The sequence below is a fragment of the Brachyistius frenatus genome, unplaced genomic scaffold, assembly GCF_029030835.1.
Source record: "Brachyistius frenatus isolate BFR_SWC_R1_liver_20210118 unplaced genomic scaffold, ASM2903083v1 Contig_32, whole genome shotgun sequence".
Taxonomy (NCBI): Eukaryota; Metazoa; Chordata; class Actinopteri; family Embiotocidae; genus Brachyistius; species Brachyistius frenatus.
Genome location: NW_027210631.1, coordinates 2,430,054 through 2,451,578, shown reverse-complemented (window position 1 = coordinate 2,451,578; position 21,525 = coordinate 2,430,054). Strand labels below are relative to the sequence as shown.

Below are 21,525 nucleotides of genomic sequence, written 5' to 3'. Positions count from 1 at the left end.
CTTCTTTATACTCTATGGCCTGCAAACAAAAAAACATTTGAAGTTGGAGTTGATTCTTATTCAATCAAATGTTCGCCAGCTGTCCATTCAGTGAGTGAGACAGCAGGACCTCTCCAACCTCACGATCCACTTTTTTTTTTTTTAAGTGTGTGTCCATGGAAATGTGAATCGAATAGTCTTCATGTTTATGTTACACACCGTTAGTGTTTATATTTGGCCCAAATGTACTGTGTTTGCCAAGTTGTTGTTTTCTATCTGTTAGCATGATGTGATTTACTCAGAGAATAGTCACCTGATCTGCAGATTCCCTCAGCTCTATGGAGCATTTTACCATCGTTCAGCTCAATGTTTTGGTTTAATAGCTTCCAGCTTTTATGTTTGAGCGGTTGAGTCTTACAGCTCTCATCAGAGTCATTTCCAGACGCATCAGGCGGCTGGTTTCCATATCGCCACTCTGAAAACCCATTTTACTCGTCCAGCACAAAACACCAGACAGATAAAGTGAGCATAGATCGAGGCAACATAACGTAGCATTTAGCAAATAAAGCAGAAGTTTTTCCCTCTGAAGTTGGTGGCCAAAAACTGAGCTCAAAGAAGAGTGTAAATAAACAGTTTGTTAAGGACGTCAGCTTTATGATGTGATACGTTAGAGTTGAGTTTACGGTTTGTTTTCACAGGTGTAGAGTAAAAAAAAAAAAACAGAAGAAAGGTCAATGATAGTTTTATCCTGTGAGACAGAAACATAGAAGGAAAGAAAAGGCAGAAATAAAGAGTGATAATGAATGAAGGGTAACGCTCAAATTGCCAAAAAACTTGTTTAAGCCAGAACACTCCACATTATAGTTGTCTGGTTTTGAATACACAACTGGCATTATTCAATATACTGTACAACAGTGCCAACAGGATGTTTTCATCAGCATTCCTTGAGTGGGAAACTATTCAAACTCAGGACAATATGCTGCCATTTGGTCTCCAGATCCATTAATCATACAGAATCTCTGACCTTCTAATAGGCTCCACAGGGCTGTCTGAAATGTAGGGAACATTTGTCCTCATAATGGCCCTGTGCCTGGCTCGAAAAGCTGGTAAGGGCCTTATCTTCCTCCATCAGTCTGTCTCTCATCGATAAGGATAATCGGGATAGACCTCGGCGGGAATGCCACAAATGTCAAACAGTACATACCGAGGATCAGCACAGTGCTCGTACACAATGCTGCATTGTGCTGTGGTGGCTCGCCGTCATCAGAGGGAAACGTACCTTCGAGAGAAAAGTCTGTGCTTTCCTGTTTGGAGGTCAGATTCTGGAGCAAAAATGAACTCTACATGGTGCCACAACATTGTTATGAGGGCACAGAGCAAAATTAAACTCTCTTTTTATGGTATCAGAACAGTTAGATACAAAGATTGATATCACTGTTGTGTCTGTGCATTAAGCATGGAGCTGGAGCTGGGAGACGATTAGCTTAGCATTAGGACTAGCAGGAGAAAACAGCCGGGCTCTGTCCAAAGTTCAAACACCTCAGGATCTCATTACTTAAAGAGGCTTTAATTAGAGGGGATCAAATTACTATATAATGAGAGAGGGACTCATTGTGACTCAACCGTAATCCGACTCTGCAGGTGCCTTTAGCGCCATAGCCTGTTTTACTGACTTTGAGGTTATTGTTTTGGTTTTGTGGCCCGAAACGTTACCATTGCAACTCACAGTGCTCTTCAGCTGTGGTTTCTAGCCACAGGAAACTTCAGAGAAAAAAACAAAAACCACAGCACGCTAACAGCACAGCACCAAAGGAAGTTAGAGACTAGGTGGTCGCTAAGTCCAAGTTTGATCAAGTTTAATCAGAGGTGGACTTAGTGAGGTTTGCGAAAACACAGATCAACCTGTAAAAGTTGAAAAACACCAGAAATGTAAACAGGATAAGCCTGACTGTTGACGTCATTATATTGATGTTAAGGTTTTAATTATTTTTTTGGACGTTTATCTGAAAGGTTGAAACAAATCAAACTGCCCTTTATTGGGATTTGTATCAACGACTGTACAGCTAAATCTACCACACCCACGGAGCCCTGAGAAACAGCTGTGTGCAGTGACTTCCTGAAGCCTATATCATCATGTTGTGGTCCCCTGGCCTGGATCTACGACTCCTGCGGACTCCTTGTGGTTGCGGCGTTGGCTCGGGGCCTGGTGGCACCAGAGTGACCTGGCAGCATCTGAGAACCTGGGCGGTGGCCCAGTCGGGGCTGCCAGCGCTCTCGATTGCCTCCAGCTGAGCTCGTACTCCGGGGCTCATCGGCGCACCACACCGAACGCTGCGAAGGTCACGTAGGAAATAAATGAAGGGGCGCCAGCCGCGAAAGATTTATTTCAATCACACGTGTGAAATCTAAACAGGAGAGGGTGTAACTTCAGCACATCTACCAGCAAAACAAATTAGAGAGTGTTTAGTTGTTTAACAGTGATTATGTTGAGGATTTGGAGAAGAGTCCCACGGGAGGCCGATGTAATGAGGAGAGGAGCTGCAAGAGCAATAGAGCGCCAAATGACCTCTGGCAGAAAGGGAAATGAGCGTTGTTAGGAGTTTGAGTGAATTACCGGGGCCATTTGTATTCATGGCCGTATTACAAAAGCAGAGACGGGCGGAGCGGGCCTCACGGATGCTGTATGCTTTCATTACAGTCACAGCGCTCCTGAAGGAAAACCGCCCTCAGGCCTCCTCAAAGCCATGTCTGAACTCAGCGTGTCTGTGAGCGGGATTTATTTGCTCGGTAACAAGATGAACCTGTCTGAGGTATTAGGCGTTGAGGCTGCTCCAAGCAGACAGTTCCTTTCCTGATTAAAATGGGGTTTAAGATTGTGTGTGTGTGTGTGTGTGTGTGTGTGTGTGTGTGTGTGTGTGTGTGTGTGTGTGTGTGTGTGTGTGTGTGTGTGCGTGCGTGCGTGCGTGTGTTTGTGTGGTCTAAGTGGTAAATTGTCACCTGAGGTAACCAGAGGAGGAGAGTCTCGTTATGTGTGCTGATGGGATTGTGGAGTGAAGAAGGGGTGGCTCTCTCTGGCTGAGACTGGTGGCTTTCAGCAAAGAAAATTAAATAGAAGGAGAAGAAAAAAAAAAACCTCAAGACAAGGATCTGCTAATGTGATCTGGCTGCCTCCCTCCATCCGTCCATCTGTGGGGCTGAGAATGGTGAGGAATGTGACGAGGCCGTTTGGCCACACAGCAAAAGAAAAAAATAAACTCCCATCTGAACAAGTGATTCAGTGTATTGTTGAAACAAATTCAGGTCCTTTTTCTCAAATCCCGTCCTGTCGGCTAATCTAAAACGCGTATTTATACTCGCAGAAAATTACAGAATTGCATTTGGGAATGAAATTGTATGTGATAACTTTTACACAAAAAAATAAATAAACGTGTAATTGCCCTACATTTGGCTCCCAGTGAGCATCAAAGAGCACATGTTAAATTGACTTAAACAATGGCCCTCTGTTGGAGCCATGTTTTTGGAAGCCACACCCTGTTTTCTATTTGGAATTTGTATTTCGACAACGAACATTTATAGCAAGCAAACATGAGTATAAACCAAACAAGATTCTCAAAGATGCACACAATGAGAACCAGCGAATGTAAAGTTTGTTTCTTTACAAGTAAACTCCACAGGTGTTTGCACACCTTTGAATCACCCCCCCAGCATTCCTTAATCTGATCCACAGTTCAAATAAGTCTGATGTTGTGCCCACTGACTGTATTTAGAAAAAACATTCCACCAATCAGACCAAAGTAGGTGAGGCTAAGAACTGTATGGTTTTTTTGGTCTGTGAAAAACATTACCTTCAGTGCTCCTCGTGACAGCTACCACAACTGACTGTATATGAAAATGGATGCAGTCTCCAGGTCTGAAAAGTAAAGCTAATGCTGAAGTGCCTTGAAGTGCAATACCACTGAGGGCCACGAGGGGCTGGCTCCAATAGACTCCCATTCAACATGCGTGAACTTCTCTCATGAAATCCAAAGTCAATTCATGTTTTCCACAAGTCATTATGGTGTCGTTATCTAAAGTTCCTCCTTCTGATCAGTGCTCTGGTGGTCCTTCAGAAAATAATGAGGGTGTGCGTGGCTTGATTGACATGCCCAGGGTGGAGTGAGCTTGTTGGTATAGGGGCCCAGATTTAGTGTCCTCACTTGGACCCACCCCTCCCTTCCTCCTCTCCCAGTTTATCCAAATATGGTCACTTCTGGCTCCAAAACCAAGACAGCGGTGGCAAAAATGCCGGGATGAAGGCTTCAAAACGGCCGTTCACAAACCAATGGCTGAGGTAACGGTGAGTCGTCACTTGGTCCCGATACATATCTATAGTAAAAGCTATCACTGTGTGTTGTAATAGTTATCATAGCCACATCCATTCAATATCTGTACCTGCTTTGTTCGCAAAGAAACGTGTGCAAATAATATTGTTGCTTAACTGCTATTTTTCTTTATGATGCTGTTATAAGCTCATAGTTGTATTAGCTACAAAAAAAAAAACTCACAGGTTTCACTGATTTGTTTAAGAACTTATTAAAGCTAATATCCTAATTCATTCATTCAGAGTTAAACTGAATGCATCCTGTCATTGGATTTAATTTATTTCTAATCCATTACAAATCTATAATGGACCCTTCAAATCAAATGTTGTTTCACGTAATCTTTGTTGTTCTGAAACATAATGAGAGACTTTTGAGTGGCACATAAAAGGAAGTAGTACAAAGCTGCAACTTATGGCCCGGGGCTGAATGGGTTAATAATAACCATAATGGTCATTACATGATCATCAGTCAAGTCTATAACAGAGCTTCATATAAAGAGCCAGTTTGAAATGAGTTCCTTTGAGTTTCAGTATTAGTGAGTATCAGTGTCCTCGTGGGTCCAGTACTGCGTGCAGCAGTGTTAATTAGGCCCATCTAAGACCCGTAAAAGCTTCTTTTATCGAATGCTGATGCTTGCCATGCTGATAGTTGTGACAGAAAGCACTCCCAACAGTTTAAAACCTCCGCCTCATATTTAATTGTACATTCTCATTTTAGGCATCTGGTCGCTACCAAAACTCCTTCAAGTGAGTGCAACACTTAAACAAGCTCAATAAACTCCTCAATCAGCGTTAACACGCTCACTGCCCGACATCAATCACCGCTAATTTATCACCCGCTTTTATTAACCGCAGGAGGAGCTCTGGGAGGACGGAGGAGAAGAGGAACGCTGCTCTGTGGCTTATCATACTTTTGGCTGCCAGACCAGCGTTCCCACTTCGAGCCGAGGTTTTGGCAGCAGAGAGCGGAGGAGCCAAAGGGCTGACTACAGCAGTGCAGCAGGGCACAACACGCCATGACTGCTGCACCTTGTGGCGTGTCGCTCTGCTGTACTGCAGGCTGTACAACGCGTGCCACGTTGCACCTCGTACGCACTGATATGTGCAATCCAGAGCGTGAGTATTTGGACAGTCACACATATTTAGTTTGTCATTCAGACTGCGCGATTACCGGCGAACTTAATTTGAAACCAAATAATGGATACTAAAGTCAAGAGCCAAGTCTTAGCTTAAATATGAGGAGGTTTGCGTTAATATATATCGGGTTTTTTTTTCCCCCTCAGAGAGCTCTTAGACAAAATGAAAGCGTCCGAGAGCTACTCATGTTTAGTAACATTTATTTACATAGCTGAGCTCCACCCAAACCACCTGAATAAGCTTCTGTTATGTGACCAATAACAAATTGATACCCAATTAACATACCGTATCACAACAGATTAAATTCAACAGCATGTGCATGCTTTTTTTCTGCATGTTTTCAATTGAAAGGAGGGAGGGAGAGGGAGTATTTTCCTGTATCTACACAGATGTGCTTAAAATGCCTACTGCAGTGCATGCAGCTCGTGTGTGGCCAAACTTTATTAGAAAGTGTCAAATAAAGCCTTCTAATATAAGATTTAACAAGGAAAATTCAGTTTCCCCTTTGATCGAGACCCCCCGCCCCTCCTGATAGAAACACAGGTCTAAGTCACATCCTAGCATATGGCCGGACCCTGTGTGAAACTGGAGGGCTTTTAATGTGAAAAGTTGCTGCATTGTAACTTTGATGTCTCACTCACTCAGTGACTGACATTCGTTTTATAGCTGTGGCCCCGCTGTTGCAGTCCAGCAGAAAAATATTGTATTTGTGTTCTTTATCTAATTTATGAGCACCCGTTTCTTTTCTGCTCAGTGTGACGGTCTCCGCTGTGTTTCTGTCCTCTGTTCTCTGTGTGTTCCACTCAGAGCGGAGCTTAACCTCTGATGCACTCACACAGATAACGGGAGCAGGGGGAGATTGTTCATCGAGTCATTCTCCCGGGCAGGTTCAAAAAACAAATTCATAAAAATTGATCGCCAAATATACCCGGGCGACTGTCAATAAACCCGGGCAGTGTCCCAAGTAATTCAAAAACAATGCATATTCTTCAAACCTTTCATGATCTACTCCGAACCGGGTCGTGGGCTCTGGGTTGGAGACCCCTGATTTAGATAGAAGTGTGTGGGAGATACAGCCTTTTCAACACGCAGTGTACAAAGCTTAATGGCCTAGAGGTCGAAGTGACGTAAGATGCAACAACTGGGAAATATTCCCTAAAGAGTGTCGCTGCAGGCCAGAAGCAAAGAGCCTGAAGGACAGAAAAAAGCGTGACTTTGTTATGTTCAAATACGTTTGGCCTGGAGAGTACACACAACACCTTCAAATCGTCGTTTTACAAAAACCTTATTTTTCATCTGTACTTCATTACAATGTGTGACCAGGAGCTCAGCACGCGTTCATGTATTAGTATCAGCATATGTGTGGAGAATGGCATCTGCATTGTTCGTGTGCATTCACATTTATACAGCTGACCTGCCGGTGTCATAAAATGTAGACCTGATCATGAAGCACTTATTAAATCTGTTCTATCAGCGCTCACAACCAGAAACAAGAGTGTATAAAACCTGATACGCACATATACTACACACTGTGTGCGACCTGTTTTCCTCTCTGAGCTCTTACAGCATCATGTGAGATCCATTGTCTCCATTTCATCGCTCATATTTAACCGTACAGTAGATTCATATTTTTTTCTAATGCACAGCAAGATAAGAGCGAGAGACAGCTGGTTGCATCAACAGCAGTGAAACCACAGACGTGTGAGAAAGTGTGCTGCCGCACGGAGCCGGCAGAGGAGATGCGCTCACTGCAAAGCATGCCTGCAGAAAGAGGTCAGAGGTCACAGCGCTGTGAACGCATCAGCCGGGAGACACGTGGAGAAGCCGGAAGCTGCTTTAAATATACGCCGTAAACGTGCCCGTATGCATGTGTGTAGCCTCCGCGTGATCACACACACGCATCACGCACACACACACACGCACACGCACACGCACACACACACACACACACACACACACACACACACACACACACACACACAAAGGGCATATCAGAAGTTAGTGTTGTGTCCGGCTTCTGTCAATCTATGGACATATTACACAATTTTTCTGGCTTGGAATGAAACGCCACGATAAAACAATAAATAATTGGTTTTCACCGGCCGTGATCTTTGAAGAGGGCAGATTTTATCCCAATAATCCTCCGGTGTCTTTCTCCATGATGAACCGTGACGACTGATGGAACTTTTGAACTTTTTCCAGTTCCAGTTCTTGAAACAGCCAGGCAACTATTTGTAGTGGAGTTCAGAGTCTTAAATGATAAGCTAAACCACAACAATTTGGCAGTGAATGTCAGTGTTTGTGAGCACGGCAGCAGTCACGCCATCTGCATCCAATTTGGCCTCTCTATCATTACAGCAATATCGCCGTAAATATTCAGCCCACACAATAACCTCAGTGTCGGTGCTGACAACAGGTTGCATTGTGACGTCGGGCGCATTAGTGCCCCTGTGTCGGCGATTATTCTCACTTGATTTGTGGTGCACGCTCGGACCATTTCCCGTAACTGAGCGGAGTCGTGGCCAGAAACACAGATTATCTGATTATTATAAGGATAGAATGAGCACTGGTGGGCTGACACTGAGTGGCATGCGCATGCACACATATCTAGATATTACAGCATACGGTTACAGCTTAATTTGATTAATATTTTAAAAGATGTCGTTCCTTTTATAACACTGCTGGGGAATTTATCATATTGTCAAATGGTACATATGTGACAAAGTGTCTCATTTCCTTGACACCTTAAAAATGTTACTTATTATTATTATTACATGTTACGAAACAGCTGCTTATTCATTGGTCCAACAGATATATTTAGCAACGTTAGCATTCATTTGAGGTCATGTTTCTGGCCACCTGAAACATTTACTCTCATTTTAGCTCTGTTTGGGTCTCCACCAACCCCGATCTCGCCCTGGAGACTTTAGCCAGTTGCTAACGCTTTGTGTGTGCGGTGTGGCGCTCGGCAGGTGGTAAACCGTCAGGGTTTTTTCTCTAAATATAGCAGTCAGCTGAGGCTGGAAACAATGAGCCAAAGAGTGGTGAGAATGAACCAAAAGGCTGAGAGGAAGTCAGCTGGTGAGCAGCAACTGTAGCATCATCACTCTGAAAGACCACTTTTACATCCTTGATATAAAATGTTGATCATAGCTGTTTTACAGCTGGGATGTCTGACTGTTGTACACTCGTGTTGATAATAAAAAAGCAGAAATGAAAACGTATTGATTTTAATTCAATTCCTGACACAAAGATGTGACTCGTGTGTTCAGCTGGTGGAGATATCTCACGCTCCGCTGTTATCATTGGTATGCACGTGATCCACGAGATGCAATCAAAAAGCTCCAAGACGCAGGACAGAGATGCACAATGGAGCAGGAGGAAGCAATAAGATTCATGAGTACGTTTTTCAAGCTACGTCACTCGATCAAAATCAGCCCGTCACACACGTGTCATTGTGACCACTGGTACGTGAACATTTGCAATTTCACCACAAACTTTGAGAGTACACAGCAACGTTTGTGCCAAACTCAGGAAATCGACAATGGAGACCCTTGAAATGTTTCAGAAAGCCTGCAGCAATTAATCAGTTAGAAAGGCGAGGTGTTTGAGTGGCATTCAGGAGTTCAGGAGGTTAGAACACTGTCATCAGATCGGTTCAGGAGTGCAACCAGGTGGATTTTCTTTGACGACACTAAACTTGACGTGTGCTCTCTGCTCAAGTTTTAGGTGGATGGTGGAATCAGAAATGCAAACGTTCCAGTGGGCACAAAGTATTGAACACAGGTGCTGATGTTGATCATACTGACTCACGGAGCTTTCCCCTGCACCGTGCACATTCACAGCCAGTATGTGCAAGGTGCTCTCATTGGCGTCAGTCCACAATACCTGCAATTAAGGGTTTCACGTCTTAAAAGCAACCCTGATGTCTACAGACTGATTAGTCTGCAAAATCTAGATGAACTATCTCCTAACTATCTTATTTGTTACCACAGCAGGTCGACAGCAGAACCGGTGGCCTAACGGGACCCGTTAGTTCAGCCAGAGCACTGAACAGACCACTCAGCAACAACTGGTTGTATAACGTGAATTTTGCAACACAGAATAACATCACGATGACACTGTGAGAACAAGAGCTACGAGAGCACTCAGAAGCAAATGAAAACAGTGTCAGGGGTAACGAGATTAAATATTTTGAAACCGTCCTTTTTTTAATCACTGTCATGCAAATTTCCCAGCAAGGTTAAAACCGAGTCACGAAGCTGTTTTTAGGTTCTGCACCGGCATAATCACATTACAGCCCTCATTCCTCTGAGTGCAGGCGCTGTGTTTTTACCCAGAGCCGAGCTCATCACCACAGAGAGAGAGGAGAGCCGAAGCCTCTGTGCCGGCTCACTGTGGCAGATAACACACTGTGTGGGCCCGTGCCTCAAAGGAGCAGCGCTTCTCCTCCAGCGTCTCACCTGACCACTTTGGTGCCGCTTTTGTTGACCTGCATGTCCACCATACACCCCGAGTTGACGTAGGAGGCCAGGTTGATCTCGGAGAACTCCGCCTGGGGATGACAAAGACAAAAGACAAACTTAGATTATATCTTCCATCCTACAACAACACACAGTATTCGCGTACAGTCACTGAACTACCCGACTCGGTGCTCTTATTTCTCCTGGCTTCCTGACAGAAATATTTTTTATTTAAAAGTGAAGGTAAAATGTGTTCTACTGTCGTGCCTCTGACTCCTGAAAGTCATGAGATGAAGCTGCAGATGCGAGCTTCAGTACATCTTCTATACGAGTCATTTTACATTTTTGCTTTTGAACAGAATCGAGGAGAAGACAGGGGTCAGAGAGACAGAGCGAGCTGGTGAGAGAAGGCAAATCAAGTTATCCCCAGTCTGTGGCCTCCTGGACAGTGAGGGCCTTGTGAAAGGCCGTAACCCGGCTACCTAATGACTCAGTCAAACTCCCAGAGACACTAGAGGGGAGGGGCCGACTTCTGGGAATGGACTTTTTGGATGGATGGGACCAGAGAGGGACACTTCTATTCTCCTTGTAATGATTGTTACCGCGGTCCAGACATACTCTGATGTCAACACTATTGACCAATTTTAGCATTCCTGAAAGGAATTATTGTGTCACATCGATGATCACAGTTTCAAAAAAAATCGTTTTTATGTAACAGTGAAAATGATGTGGAAGAAGAAAAAGGGCTTGACTTTCTGTAAAGGTTTGACAAGAACCAAATTCTTCTGTCAAACCCCCCTGCTACACTGTGAACATGCTCTCATGCTCTTTGGCTGCACGGCAGCTGCAGTGCGAGAGCTGTGAACGTGAATGTCTGCCACTGATTGGTTGGCCGAATGCCGCGTCTTCCTGTATCCATATCAAATTAAAAGCCCTCTTTTCAAATTAAAAGCCATGTAGGTTTGACACACATTCCAGCTACACTCTAGGTTTCAACCTAGTCTTCACAGGTAGTCTGGCTCCGCCCACCTGTTGCTCACAGCTTCATGTTTGCTGTGATTATAGTCTGGAAATCCTGTTTGCATGAAGGTTCGCTCGCCCACTTGGAAAGGCGGACCAAACAGCTAAAGAAGTTGAGGCCAAGCATTCTTTTATAAGTGGTGGTGGTAGCGTTTCGGCCAGTCTGTCGCATGTGGTGGTCAATGTTGATCAGCTGAGACCGCTACAATAGTTTAAAATTAACCTGAACTGTACGCACAGAAGGATGCAACGACTGGGAATGATTCCCAAAAAGTCAAAGTGTTTGTTTCTAAATGTAGTTCCAACAATGGCGGCGGTGGTTGAACCAGGTGAAGAGATACAAACAGTTACAACAACGCTAGCAAATATCCAGGAATTGGAGTCTGCAGAGTCAGCAATAATAATTTACTGCCACTGCATTGCACTCTGCTGTTATTGGGGTCTCTGTTGTACTACTCGGTGAATTTCTGTGCGCAACATACGTCATATGGTGTTCTGATTAGTTAAAGGCTGCTCCGATAGCTTTAAATTTATCTCCAGGTCCATTATCATGCAATGACTGGAAACACTCCCCAATGAACCGTAGCCAGACCCGTCTTTCTGAATTTGGGCCTGGTAATAGCAGGCTACCTCAGAGGAGGGGGGGGATTGCCGAGTGCTCACAGAGAACGCTTTCAGTCAGTCGAACGCGCTGTTTGATCACACGTATCCCATGTTCCCCGACAGGAGTTGGTCTGTGTCGAGGTCAGGCTGCGTCATCGTAAACTTCCATCTGCTGCAGGTACAGGACGCCCTGCAGGGACGTGAAACAGCAGCCGGTTTGACCTCAGACATGAAACGCTGCCATTTGTTAGTCTTCACATCGCCTTCAAGTATGAGACATGACACTAATGCAGTGGCTTTAATGGGCCCTAAACAAGTAGCCTGCTGACTCTCTGTGGAAAAACTAAAATTCAATTTGACGTGACGTGATCGACTACCAAACACAACACTACACAGAGAGCCTGGCTGCGTCTCATTGGTCTGTGAGGTCTCTAATCTTGAGTCAGCTGTGGACCAGATCCAGTCACTCACTGCTTCGTTTCGCCGTGTGTAACGATTACACTTTACTCAGAGGGGAAATAATGTGAAAGTGGAACATAGGTGTTAAACTTAGAGCAAAGAGGCCAGTTTGTTTATCAGCTCTGCTGGTAATGTCACATGACTGCTGCCTGCTGCTACTGAGGACACAGAAAAACTCAGTTGTCATGTGTGTCAGCACAGCTGGAGAGCCTTGACCCAAATGACTGGAAATAGGTAGGTAGGTAGGTAGATAGACAGATACTTTTATTAATCCCTCAGAGGGAAGTGCATCAATGTGTATCACCAAACAGGCTACATCTGAAGATGAAGAGGGTGTTTTTATATCTAAGAAAAAGTGATTTTAAAGACCCAATTTGATGTGAAAACATTTCCCAAGAACACAGAGGGGTAGAAAAACTTCTGAAAAGGATATACTTCCTTTTGGACTTGAGCCCTGCACACATGTACAGCACATGGCTGATGGTATGTGGCAGTCAACTAATCGAAGAAATAGGTTTGTGACTGGAGAGTTGATGGATTAAATCCTGGACTGGCTGGATAAAGAAATGTAAGAGCAAGAAACCCTTCGTTGCTGGTTTGTATTTGAAATATTTGCATGAAGCATTTGTCGAGACTTTGGGAGAGTTTTCTTTGGACTGCAAAGATGGTCAAGATCAGTCTTTTATACTGCTAACACCCAACGGAGCGCGATGACTTCGTTTTCTTGATAGCTGATGTGGTGGATCAACCAAGAGCTTCAGAGCTTCTCAAGTCAAATGTTTAATGCCTCCGTAACGGCGATAGCCACAGCTGGAGGCATTACGTATTTTAAGTTGGCCGTCTGTTTTATTGCGTTATCTCAAGAACGTCTTGATGAGATTTCTTCAAATCTGGCACAAACTTTCAGTTGGTGGACTGATAACATTTTGGGGGTGAAAGGTCAAAGGGCATGGTCCTCCCATTCCTGGGACTGCAACATCTCAGGAACACCTTGAGGGACTTCTACAAATTTGGCACAAATGTTTACTTGGTCCCAAGAATGAACTTACAAAACTTTGGCTGTCAAATATCAAGTGTCAACGTCACTATAAATATTATAAACAGGAAAGAGTTTGCTTACAAATTAACCATATCTATTTTAAACCAATGAGTGCAAACCAGATCAGCCAGTCTTAAACCAGAAATAGTAAGAATTTAAAACTATGCTCGATTTTTCCTGAAACTTTATTTCTCGGGCAATAAAGAGTACAGCAGATAATGTGACAGCCTCACAACAATATACAACTGAAATAAGCTGCTTTTTCTTCGTGTGCTTCAATGAACAGGCAGAGCGACGGCTTAGATCAGCCCTCATAAACGCCAACATGGATGAAGACTGAAGCAAATCCTGCAGCTGACCCTTTACTCAACCCAGCTCCTGATCATTTGCATAGCAAGTTAAATCAATTTCTATCTACGCATTCTCATGCTGTGATCGTCATTTGAGACTTTAAGCCTGCTTTACTGAGCTTTACATGGGCTTTCATCTACATAAAAAGGGAATATTATCAGCGTTACTCTCAGATATGAATTTCCCTTTCATCCAGTGCTGCGGCCCATGTAAACTCTGTACGGGGGAGTCTTTGAAAGAATGTGCCAACATAACAAAACTGTTTTTCTTTTTTCTTTTTTTTTTTTGCCAAGACACAGAAAGAAAAAACACCCACCTCTTTTATTTATTGTTTTGCACTCTCAGAGGAAGAGCAGGGGGCGAGTAAATGACATAATCTTATTTAAGAGACAACAAGGCACCACTCACGCTCAGTGTGCCTCAAGGACATGTACTTGGCTCCAGTCCGTTGCTCAGCTCTTCTCTACTGATACTTGTCCCCCTACAGAACCATCTGTGTGCTCAGCAGCGCATGCCGTGCCAAAACAGCGTAACACACCCTGGACTCATGACACTCCCTTTACATGTACACATCACCACACCTTCCAAACAAATCCCATCCCAACCACGGAGGCCAACGAAGACAAACCCAGAGAGCGGGCAAACATTTTGGCAAAAGCTCGGCACTCCACACCATCTCTGATTGGCTGGTTAAGGGTAAGAGCAGTGCTAACAGCCGATGTCATTGGGCAGTAAATGGATGAAGTGGCTGGTGCGGGGCACAGGCCCAGAAGCCAGGACAGGAGGCTTTTCACAGCACCATGGTTACCATCACGGTAACACATTCAGACACTTGTTGTCTTGGAGCAGCTCTTGCCCTGGGAAAGGAAAACAGGAAGTGATACATGGGACAACTGCCCCCAGAGCTGATTCTTCTCATCTGTTGACCTGCATTCAGGCTGAATTAAGAATGGATTCTCCGCCGAGCTGCTTGTAAGGACAGAGTTAGTTTCTGGAGAGTAGGATTAAGTTCAACTGTGGATCAAGCTGAACTCAACGAGTCCTCTTTAACGACGTTTTTTTTTTTTTTCTCCATTGTTTGAGGTTTTGAGGTTTTGAGTTTCTGCCAGCTACAGCCACTCCCACTGCTACATAATTTGTTTATTTACAGTAAACAAAGCAAACTGGGAATATCCAACATATTTCTTTTTTTCTACCACATAAGATCAGGTAATGGAAAAGCATTTATCCATTTCAAAATGGCATTTAAATCAACACTAGCTGCTATTTTAATGGACAATAACTCATACCTGACGGGCAGTATTGTGATGAAAGGCAATATTGGAACAAGGAAACAGCAATTTACGGGCAAGTGTCAGTTATTTCTGCAGTGTTGTTTACACTCTGTCCTTCCTGCCAAGCCACGTGAACCTGTGGACAGAACAGTAAACACGGCTTGACAGCAGCCTATCTGGAATTTTTGCGAGTATTTTTAGAGTCGGACTAACCCGTGTCACCGAGGTTCAGGTGGTTAAGGTGCCTTTTGTTTGGTCATGAGTCAAATTGTGAACAGGACCTTCTGTCCTTTGGCAAAAACAACTTGAAAGTAGCAGTCACGCTGCACCCAAACTTTGCTTTGCAACTTTGTCATGGCCGCAAAGACAAAAACAAAAAGAAAAGGCTGAATTTAATGACCAACAGTGTGTTTGCTTGTGTTTACAATTGCAGCAGAAAAAAAAGTAAAAAAAAAAAAAAGGTCAAAACAAATGAAATCATAAAATAAATTATTTGAATGTGAAATGAAAAGATATAAAAACAATTGAAGTGTCATCTTAAGTGTAAGAATGAAGGCAGTGAAACTGTCAGTGGGACTGACGTTCTAGATAATTCTACACTAGATGGAAATACATCATTATACTAATATTATATTGTGGAGGTATGTATACAAATATAAGTCATATACAAAAACAAATTGACATTAAAAATAATAAACATCAAATAACTTAAATCAAAGTATACTTTATGATATGCTTATGAAAAAGAGCAGCTCCACATTCAGGTATTACAGGGAGGCCAGGAAGGCCAAATAAGAAAAAAGGATGTTCCCTGAAATGTTTACGCAGATCTAAACTATAATTAGCCGAACTGAACTTGCATTTGTCCTCCCAACAAATGCCTAGTATATTCCCTTTAACGCTGACCTGGTTCCAATTACAGTTGTTATTTTTCTGGTCCTCAGTGGACATCCAAATTGGGAAAGCTGTTGACAAAAATCTTTCCTCCCCATGGCGGTTATTGTGTGGTTTCCTTTCACGTGAAAATATAATTTTTTTCTGCTTCTTTTATTGCTCTAATGGGAAAAACCTTGACCAGCCAAGGCCTGCATGAAACACAACTTTGAGTATAAATGATTACATAAATGTACCTGTTACATTAGTCCCACGCTGTCTGGCCTGTGGTGAGTTGACACATTATAGTTACATGACTGAGGGCTATTCAGTTTGAGAGGACAGACTGCAGTGATTTGCTTCAGCACATGGGGAACACACAGTAGTTACAGGGCAGATACTTTTGTGTTGACTACATCTGAATTGTTTGTAATTCTCGATAAGTTTTGTTTCAATCACATATTGATGCAATTGAGAAGTCTGAAGTCCAGTGGACTATTCATCTGCACCACAGAGAAAGTATTTGCCACTAATCACTACCACCTTGTACAACAGTGAAATAATCCATTGTGGCACTAAATGCTGAAATGTAACACAGATGCTAAATGTAATGGAGCGACAGAAGGCATGAGAGCAGCTGGATCGGCAACAAATGAAATCATCCGTCGTGAGCGAGCTCGGCCCACATGCCCTATGACATGGACGAATACCGGCCAAAAAAAGGGTACGGATAACATGCAGCCAACAGCCTGTGAGCTGCCATGACTACAGCAGAGAGGAGCGTGGACAGCGCTGAGGTCATACGCCTGCTGAGCAGATGTTGCACCACACATGGGCCGGGAACCCAAAAGAACTGCTCTCTTGTTCCTTTACAAACAACAGACCTCCTCAGCTCTGTTTAATTTGTCCAATTGTGTAAATTGCAGTGTTTATGACTTGTGGGTAGTAAACAGGCAGTTTATCTGCCAGCTTTTTCTTGGGCGTCATTATGTCGGTGATCGACTTTCAATGCAGTTGGTGAACATTTTCAAATTTTTTACTGTCGACTGTCATAATGTTTTAAAATGCCAATAAGCAATACGTATATGTCAGATGTGGAGGCTCTTAGCTTGGCACTGCCACCAGGCAGCACACATCCAAGATACTTCAAAGGCTTACAGAAGGCATTGTAGGCGATGCCTAATCCTGTAAGCTCCAGAGATCTGTGGAATGCATTCTTCTGAATGAACCCAACAACTCGGAGTCCAAAATGGAAGCAGCAGGCATACTGTATGTGCTCAGGTAACAAATCAGTTGTGTCAATGGGAGGAATTATCTTCCGGTATTTATAATGAGATAAAACTCCCTGACGAAATATCTGCAAAGGAAATAACATGCAGGGAGGTCAGGGGCTGGGGTCAACCTTGAAAGTGAGACTATGTAAACTTTAAAGGACAAACAGTACAAGTTTTCTCTTGCAAAGGACAAGTTGAAAACAATAAAATACTTGTTGGATTAATTTGTTGAACTGAGAGGTTTTGCAGCACCGTATCGTGTGTCAGCGCCATCCAGAATACCGTGTAGGTGTTACGCTTTGCCTCGCCGACTGTCGAAGAAGGAGGTCATGTGATGAATTACAAAGAGTGATAAAGTTTGCGTGGGGTGGAGGTCAGGGGTGGTGAGGTGGAACAAACAAAGGATTTCCACCTGAGAAACAGGCGTTTGAGTTCATAAGGCAGCAAAAGTCAATGTGGATTTCAACGTTTAAGTAGCATCAGCAAATGACTTATATAATGTAACACATGGAAATTGCATAACGTATGTTCAGTCATTTTCGTCACTTAGGTAAAATGACCTACTTTAATCCAAACTATGACCTTTCTCTAAACCTAACCAAGTGATCATTGGTACCTAAACATAAGGCACCGTACCCGTCATGCCTAATCGAAGTAAAACGCGACACTAATGCTAACAAGCTGATAGCGGGGTAAACTATCAGGGTAAACATTACACGCACTCAGCATTTAGTTCAAAGCACAGCCACGCCTGAGACAAGCCTCGCACAGTTGCTACTAATCTTGATCAAATATAACCAGAAATGTGATATTATGAGAAGATAAAGAAGATGAGAGGAAACTGTGTGACAGTGATTAATGCCGCTTCGGTGTTGTCGGTTTTTCTGCACCTCGTGATTTCAGTGACTCAAGAGACTCGTAATGTACGAGCACTGACCTGATGTAAGTGCACATTAACTTTGCTTTCAGCCCACCCGGGACTAACTGACAGAGGCGAATGAATATACAACTCCCAGCTCTTTCCACGTTAAGTATACGAGAGACCCTGAAGTTACAGATACACACAGAAGGAAACCTCCCTCCACACTTCTGGCTGTTTTTCATTTGGCATCCAAAAGGTGCCAAAGGTGTCTTACAGATCAAACCGTGAGCAATGCTTGGCATGTTTTTGGCACCCAGAGCTTCAAGAAGTACTGCTAAGCATATGTTGTGATTTTAAGAAAGAGCATGTTTTTATTCGTCACTTAGGAGCACAAAGAAAACCACCACCGGCGCTCCCACAAGCAACTGTTTAGCAATACAAAATAAAAAAATTAATAAAAAAGGGTTACCCAGTGGACACAGGACCTGAGGCGTCTATGAAATGTAACTTAAAAGTGGGTCACGTAAATAAGAGGGAATAATAATCCACAATAACGGCCACAAATGTGCCACGGGGGCAGCGGCTGAGGGAGGGAGAGGTGGATGAGAGATATCATAGTTACAATCAAAGTCTTGTTCTTGGTCTCATCCCGGCTGCCATCAGGTCTCCCCACTGCAGCATCACATGCTGTGGTGAGCCTGTGCTTCAGTCTAAAGATCGTACCTTATATGGCAGCAGGCAAGTTCTGTCGGTTTGGGGCTTCTGAGCTCTGCTTCAGAGAGCTTAACATGACAGATGACAACGAGCGTGCGTTGGCCAAGACGAGCGTCCATCCAAATACAGTCGAATCACAATATGAGAGGGACAAAGATGTGAGAAAGTCAGCCCTAGGAGCTGTTTGGTATCGGCTTAAAGTTGACCTTATGTTTCAATACTGGCGCAGGCACGTTGTAAAAAGACTATTCAATGTCAAAATGTTCGCTGGGTGCCGATGTTAAAAGCCAAACAAGAGCGGGGTTGGAGAGAGGAGGAGGGTGCAACGGGCCCCTCTGCTTTTATTGTCACGCCGTAAAAGGGTTCATCTCAGCATGTCGCTAACTTTTCACACAGAGATCGAGTTTCCATCGTCCCGAGGCTCTCAGCGAGGTGCGCAAACAGCCTATGAAGAGTCTGGCTGCTGAAGGCAATTAGCGACTGGCTTGTTATCATCAATGCAGAGGGGCTTCTGGGAAAGAGTGGAAGGTCCAACAAGATCTAAGTAGGTCAGCTGAAGCTGTTGCTGAGCTTTGTGGGGGCTCAACTTAAGATGCCTAATTAACTCTGTCGAGATTTTATTGGGGTTCAATAGCTATGACACCGCAAGGTTTAACAAAAAAAAAAAAAAGAAATCACGTATCATAGAAAAGTCTCGCCCCCCTCCAGCTCCAACACCATCCCAGAAAGACGATGTGACCACAACAGTAGAGAGTCGAGCAAACAGGCTATAAAATCACCCGTCCAGCTTTTTGTGGTCCCTTTTCCTTCTCCCATAAAAACCCACCACTCCATTTCAAAGGCAGCGTCAGTCTCAACAATGGCTTGCACATGTACAGTCTGATGGAAGACTTCTTTGAGGTAAATTAGATGCTATCTAAACACCGTAAATACGGGACGTCTAGACACATAAACATATTTCTGTGCACACTGTATGAAATATTGTCACAACTGCATCGAATTAAAATTAGGCAGCTCTTTTAAAAGAATAGGTCGACATTTTGGGGAGCCTGGCTCCTTTGCTTTCTTGCCAAAAGTTGAATAAGAAGATTGATACTTCTACTCCTTAAAACTGGAGCTACAGCAAGGAAGTGGTTAGTTAGGCCAATATTGGCGTAAGAAATTGGAAGACGGCAGAAACAGCTAACAAGAAGGAGTTAATAGTTCAGGAGGAAACAGTTCAATGATATCAGGGGTGTAACAATACTCATCATTTACGGTTCAATATGAATCTCGGCTTTTGAGTTGCAATTCTGTAATTTTCTTGGTACAGCAGAGAAAACGATAATAATGTATAACTTAAAAAAAAAAAATATTTTCAAAGAATTTTAATATTGAAAAGTTCTTACTTGGCCTTGATTCTTACTGTAACAGTTCAGACACCAAAATGTTGTAAACTGTCAGTAAGAAAAGAGCTGTAGTATAAAAGAAGCAAAGTATAAAAGAAATCAAATCAAAAAATGTCCATTAAGAAAAGTGCAGCTTCCCGAACTTAAACGAAACTCTGGTTTTGTTCTTGCAGCGTATGTGGGCATGTAAAGACTACTGGCAGCAGATGTTTGCATCACATCGTGTACTGAACCGAGCAAATTTCATTGTGTGGCGAACGGTAATAAATGAAAGTACACTCCGTTACACCACATAACTCCTCACAAAACCACTAATTATAGGTTCTCCACTCCACTAAAGAAATGCGATATAATGTTTGAATCCGTGAGCTTAAGACCTCCTGGCTATTAGCTGCATGCTTAATGCACAGACGTGCGAGTGGGACCAATGCTATCTTTCAACTCTTAGCAAGGAGGTCAATAAACATATTCCTAAAGCATTTCTGTAAATGTAGCTTGTTGGTTTGAAGAGTCAGGACGGAGTCTAAGCCTCCATTTTCAGTTTGTCTATGACAGAGTTTCACGAGGAGACTCATCAGCGGGATAGTGTTTGATATATACATGGTATAAATAATATATATAATGATAATACACTCTGTTCTAATGAAGACAAATTAAGAGCTCGGCAAGGGAAGCGGACATTATTTTTGATTTGGTACAGACTGTTGTCGATTCTTCATTTCTGAACTTGTCAGTTAGCCAACCACAGCATTTCTCTAATAAATTCAAATTATTTATTAAAATGATTGTGTTTGATCAATGTCATTGGCAAGTCTTCTGCACTCTGACTAAAAACGTGTGAAGATAATCCAAAAATAATTATACAAATTTTAAGGCTGACTTAAACATGAAACGAAAAGGAAATGTTGCAGCTTTAAAATGATCAATTCAAATATTTCATAAAAAGCAATGCTGTACCTGCTCCACTCGGATCTCGTACTCTCCGTTCAGCTTCTTCCCTCGGAAATACTTGGCCCTGCATGAAAAAGGAGACAAACCGTGAAAAAGCGGACAAAAATATGCTTTTCAAACACACTGGAGTATTTTAAACAGTGTGTGCTCTGCACATGTGGCATTTCTGCAGTGGAAACGAGAGCATAAATCACAATGCTGATTGATTTGTGTGTCTTCAGGTCATGTGTGCACTTCAATATGTGGATTCCTGCCCTGCAGTGCAGCGTACGTGCTCCAAACTCTCCCAACAGTCAAAACAACCTTAAAATATCTTTTTGTTTATTTGATGGAAGGAGAACTGAAATTTCAACAGACCTTCCAAAATACCTTGCAAGTAGGCAAAATAATGACTCACATTTTCCAAGATTACAGAATCTGACCTTGCAACGCTTCAAATAAACAGAATCTCTTGGCAAAGAGAGTCTAGTGAAATAAAGTGCCTTTAATAAAGAGAACTCACTGATTGAGGGATAGTCCTCTGTGCCGATTTCTTTCCTTGAAATATTCTGTTGATTGTGTGTGTGTGTGTGTGTGTGTGTGTGTGTGTGTGTGTGTGTGTGTGTGTGTGTGTGTGTGTGTGTGTGTGTGTGTGTGCACCACTGAATTTCTATCTTTATTGTGTTACCGATTTGCAGCAGCAGTATGGTAGGAAGTAATAGGAGTAACTAAGCAGGTGATGCAGATGAATTATCTTCAGTCATGGTGATGACAAACTTTATTTCAAAATCTGTATCCT

At 43.1% G+C, this 21,525-nt stretch overlaps 1 protein-coding gene across 1 annotated transcript in view; it reads right to left on the bottom strand.

Moving 5' to 3' along the window:
- syn3 (synapsin III) overlaps nt 1-21,525 on the bottom strand; it is a 112,422-nt gene that overhangs the window by 70,329 nt on the left and 20,568 nt on the right. Inside the window, exons 3-4 of the mRNA XM_069700093.1 lie at nt 20,754-20,811; nt 9,940-10,031 (exon numbers count right to left, since the gene is read on the bottom strand). Of these exons, the coding sequence (XP_069556194.1) occupies nt 9,940-10,031; nt 20,754-20,811 (150 nt within the window). The remainder of the gene's footprint in view (nt 1-9,939; nt 10,032-20,753; nt 20,812-21,525) is intronic.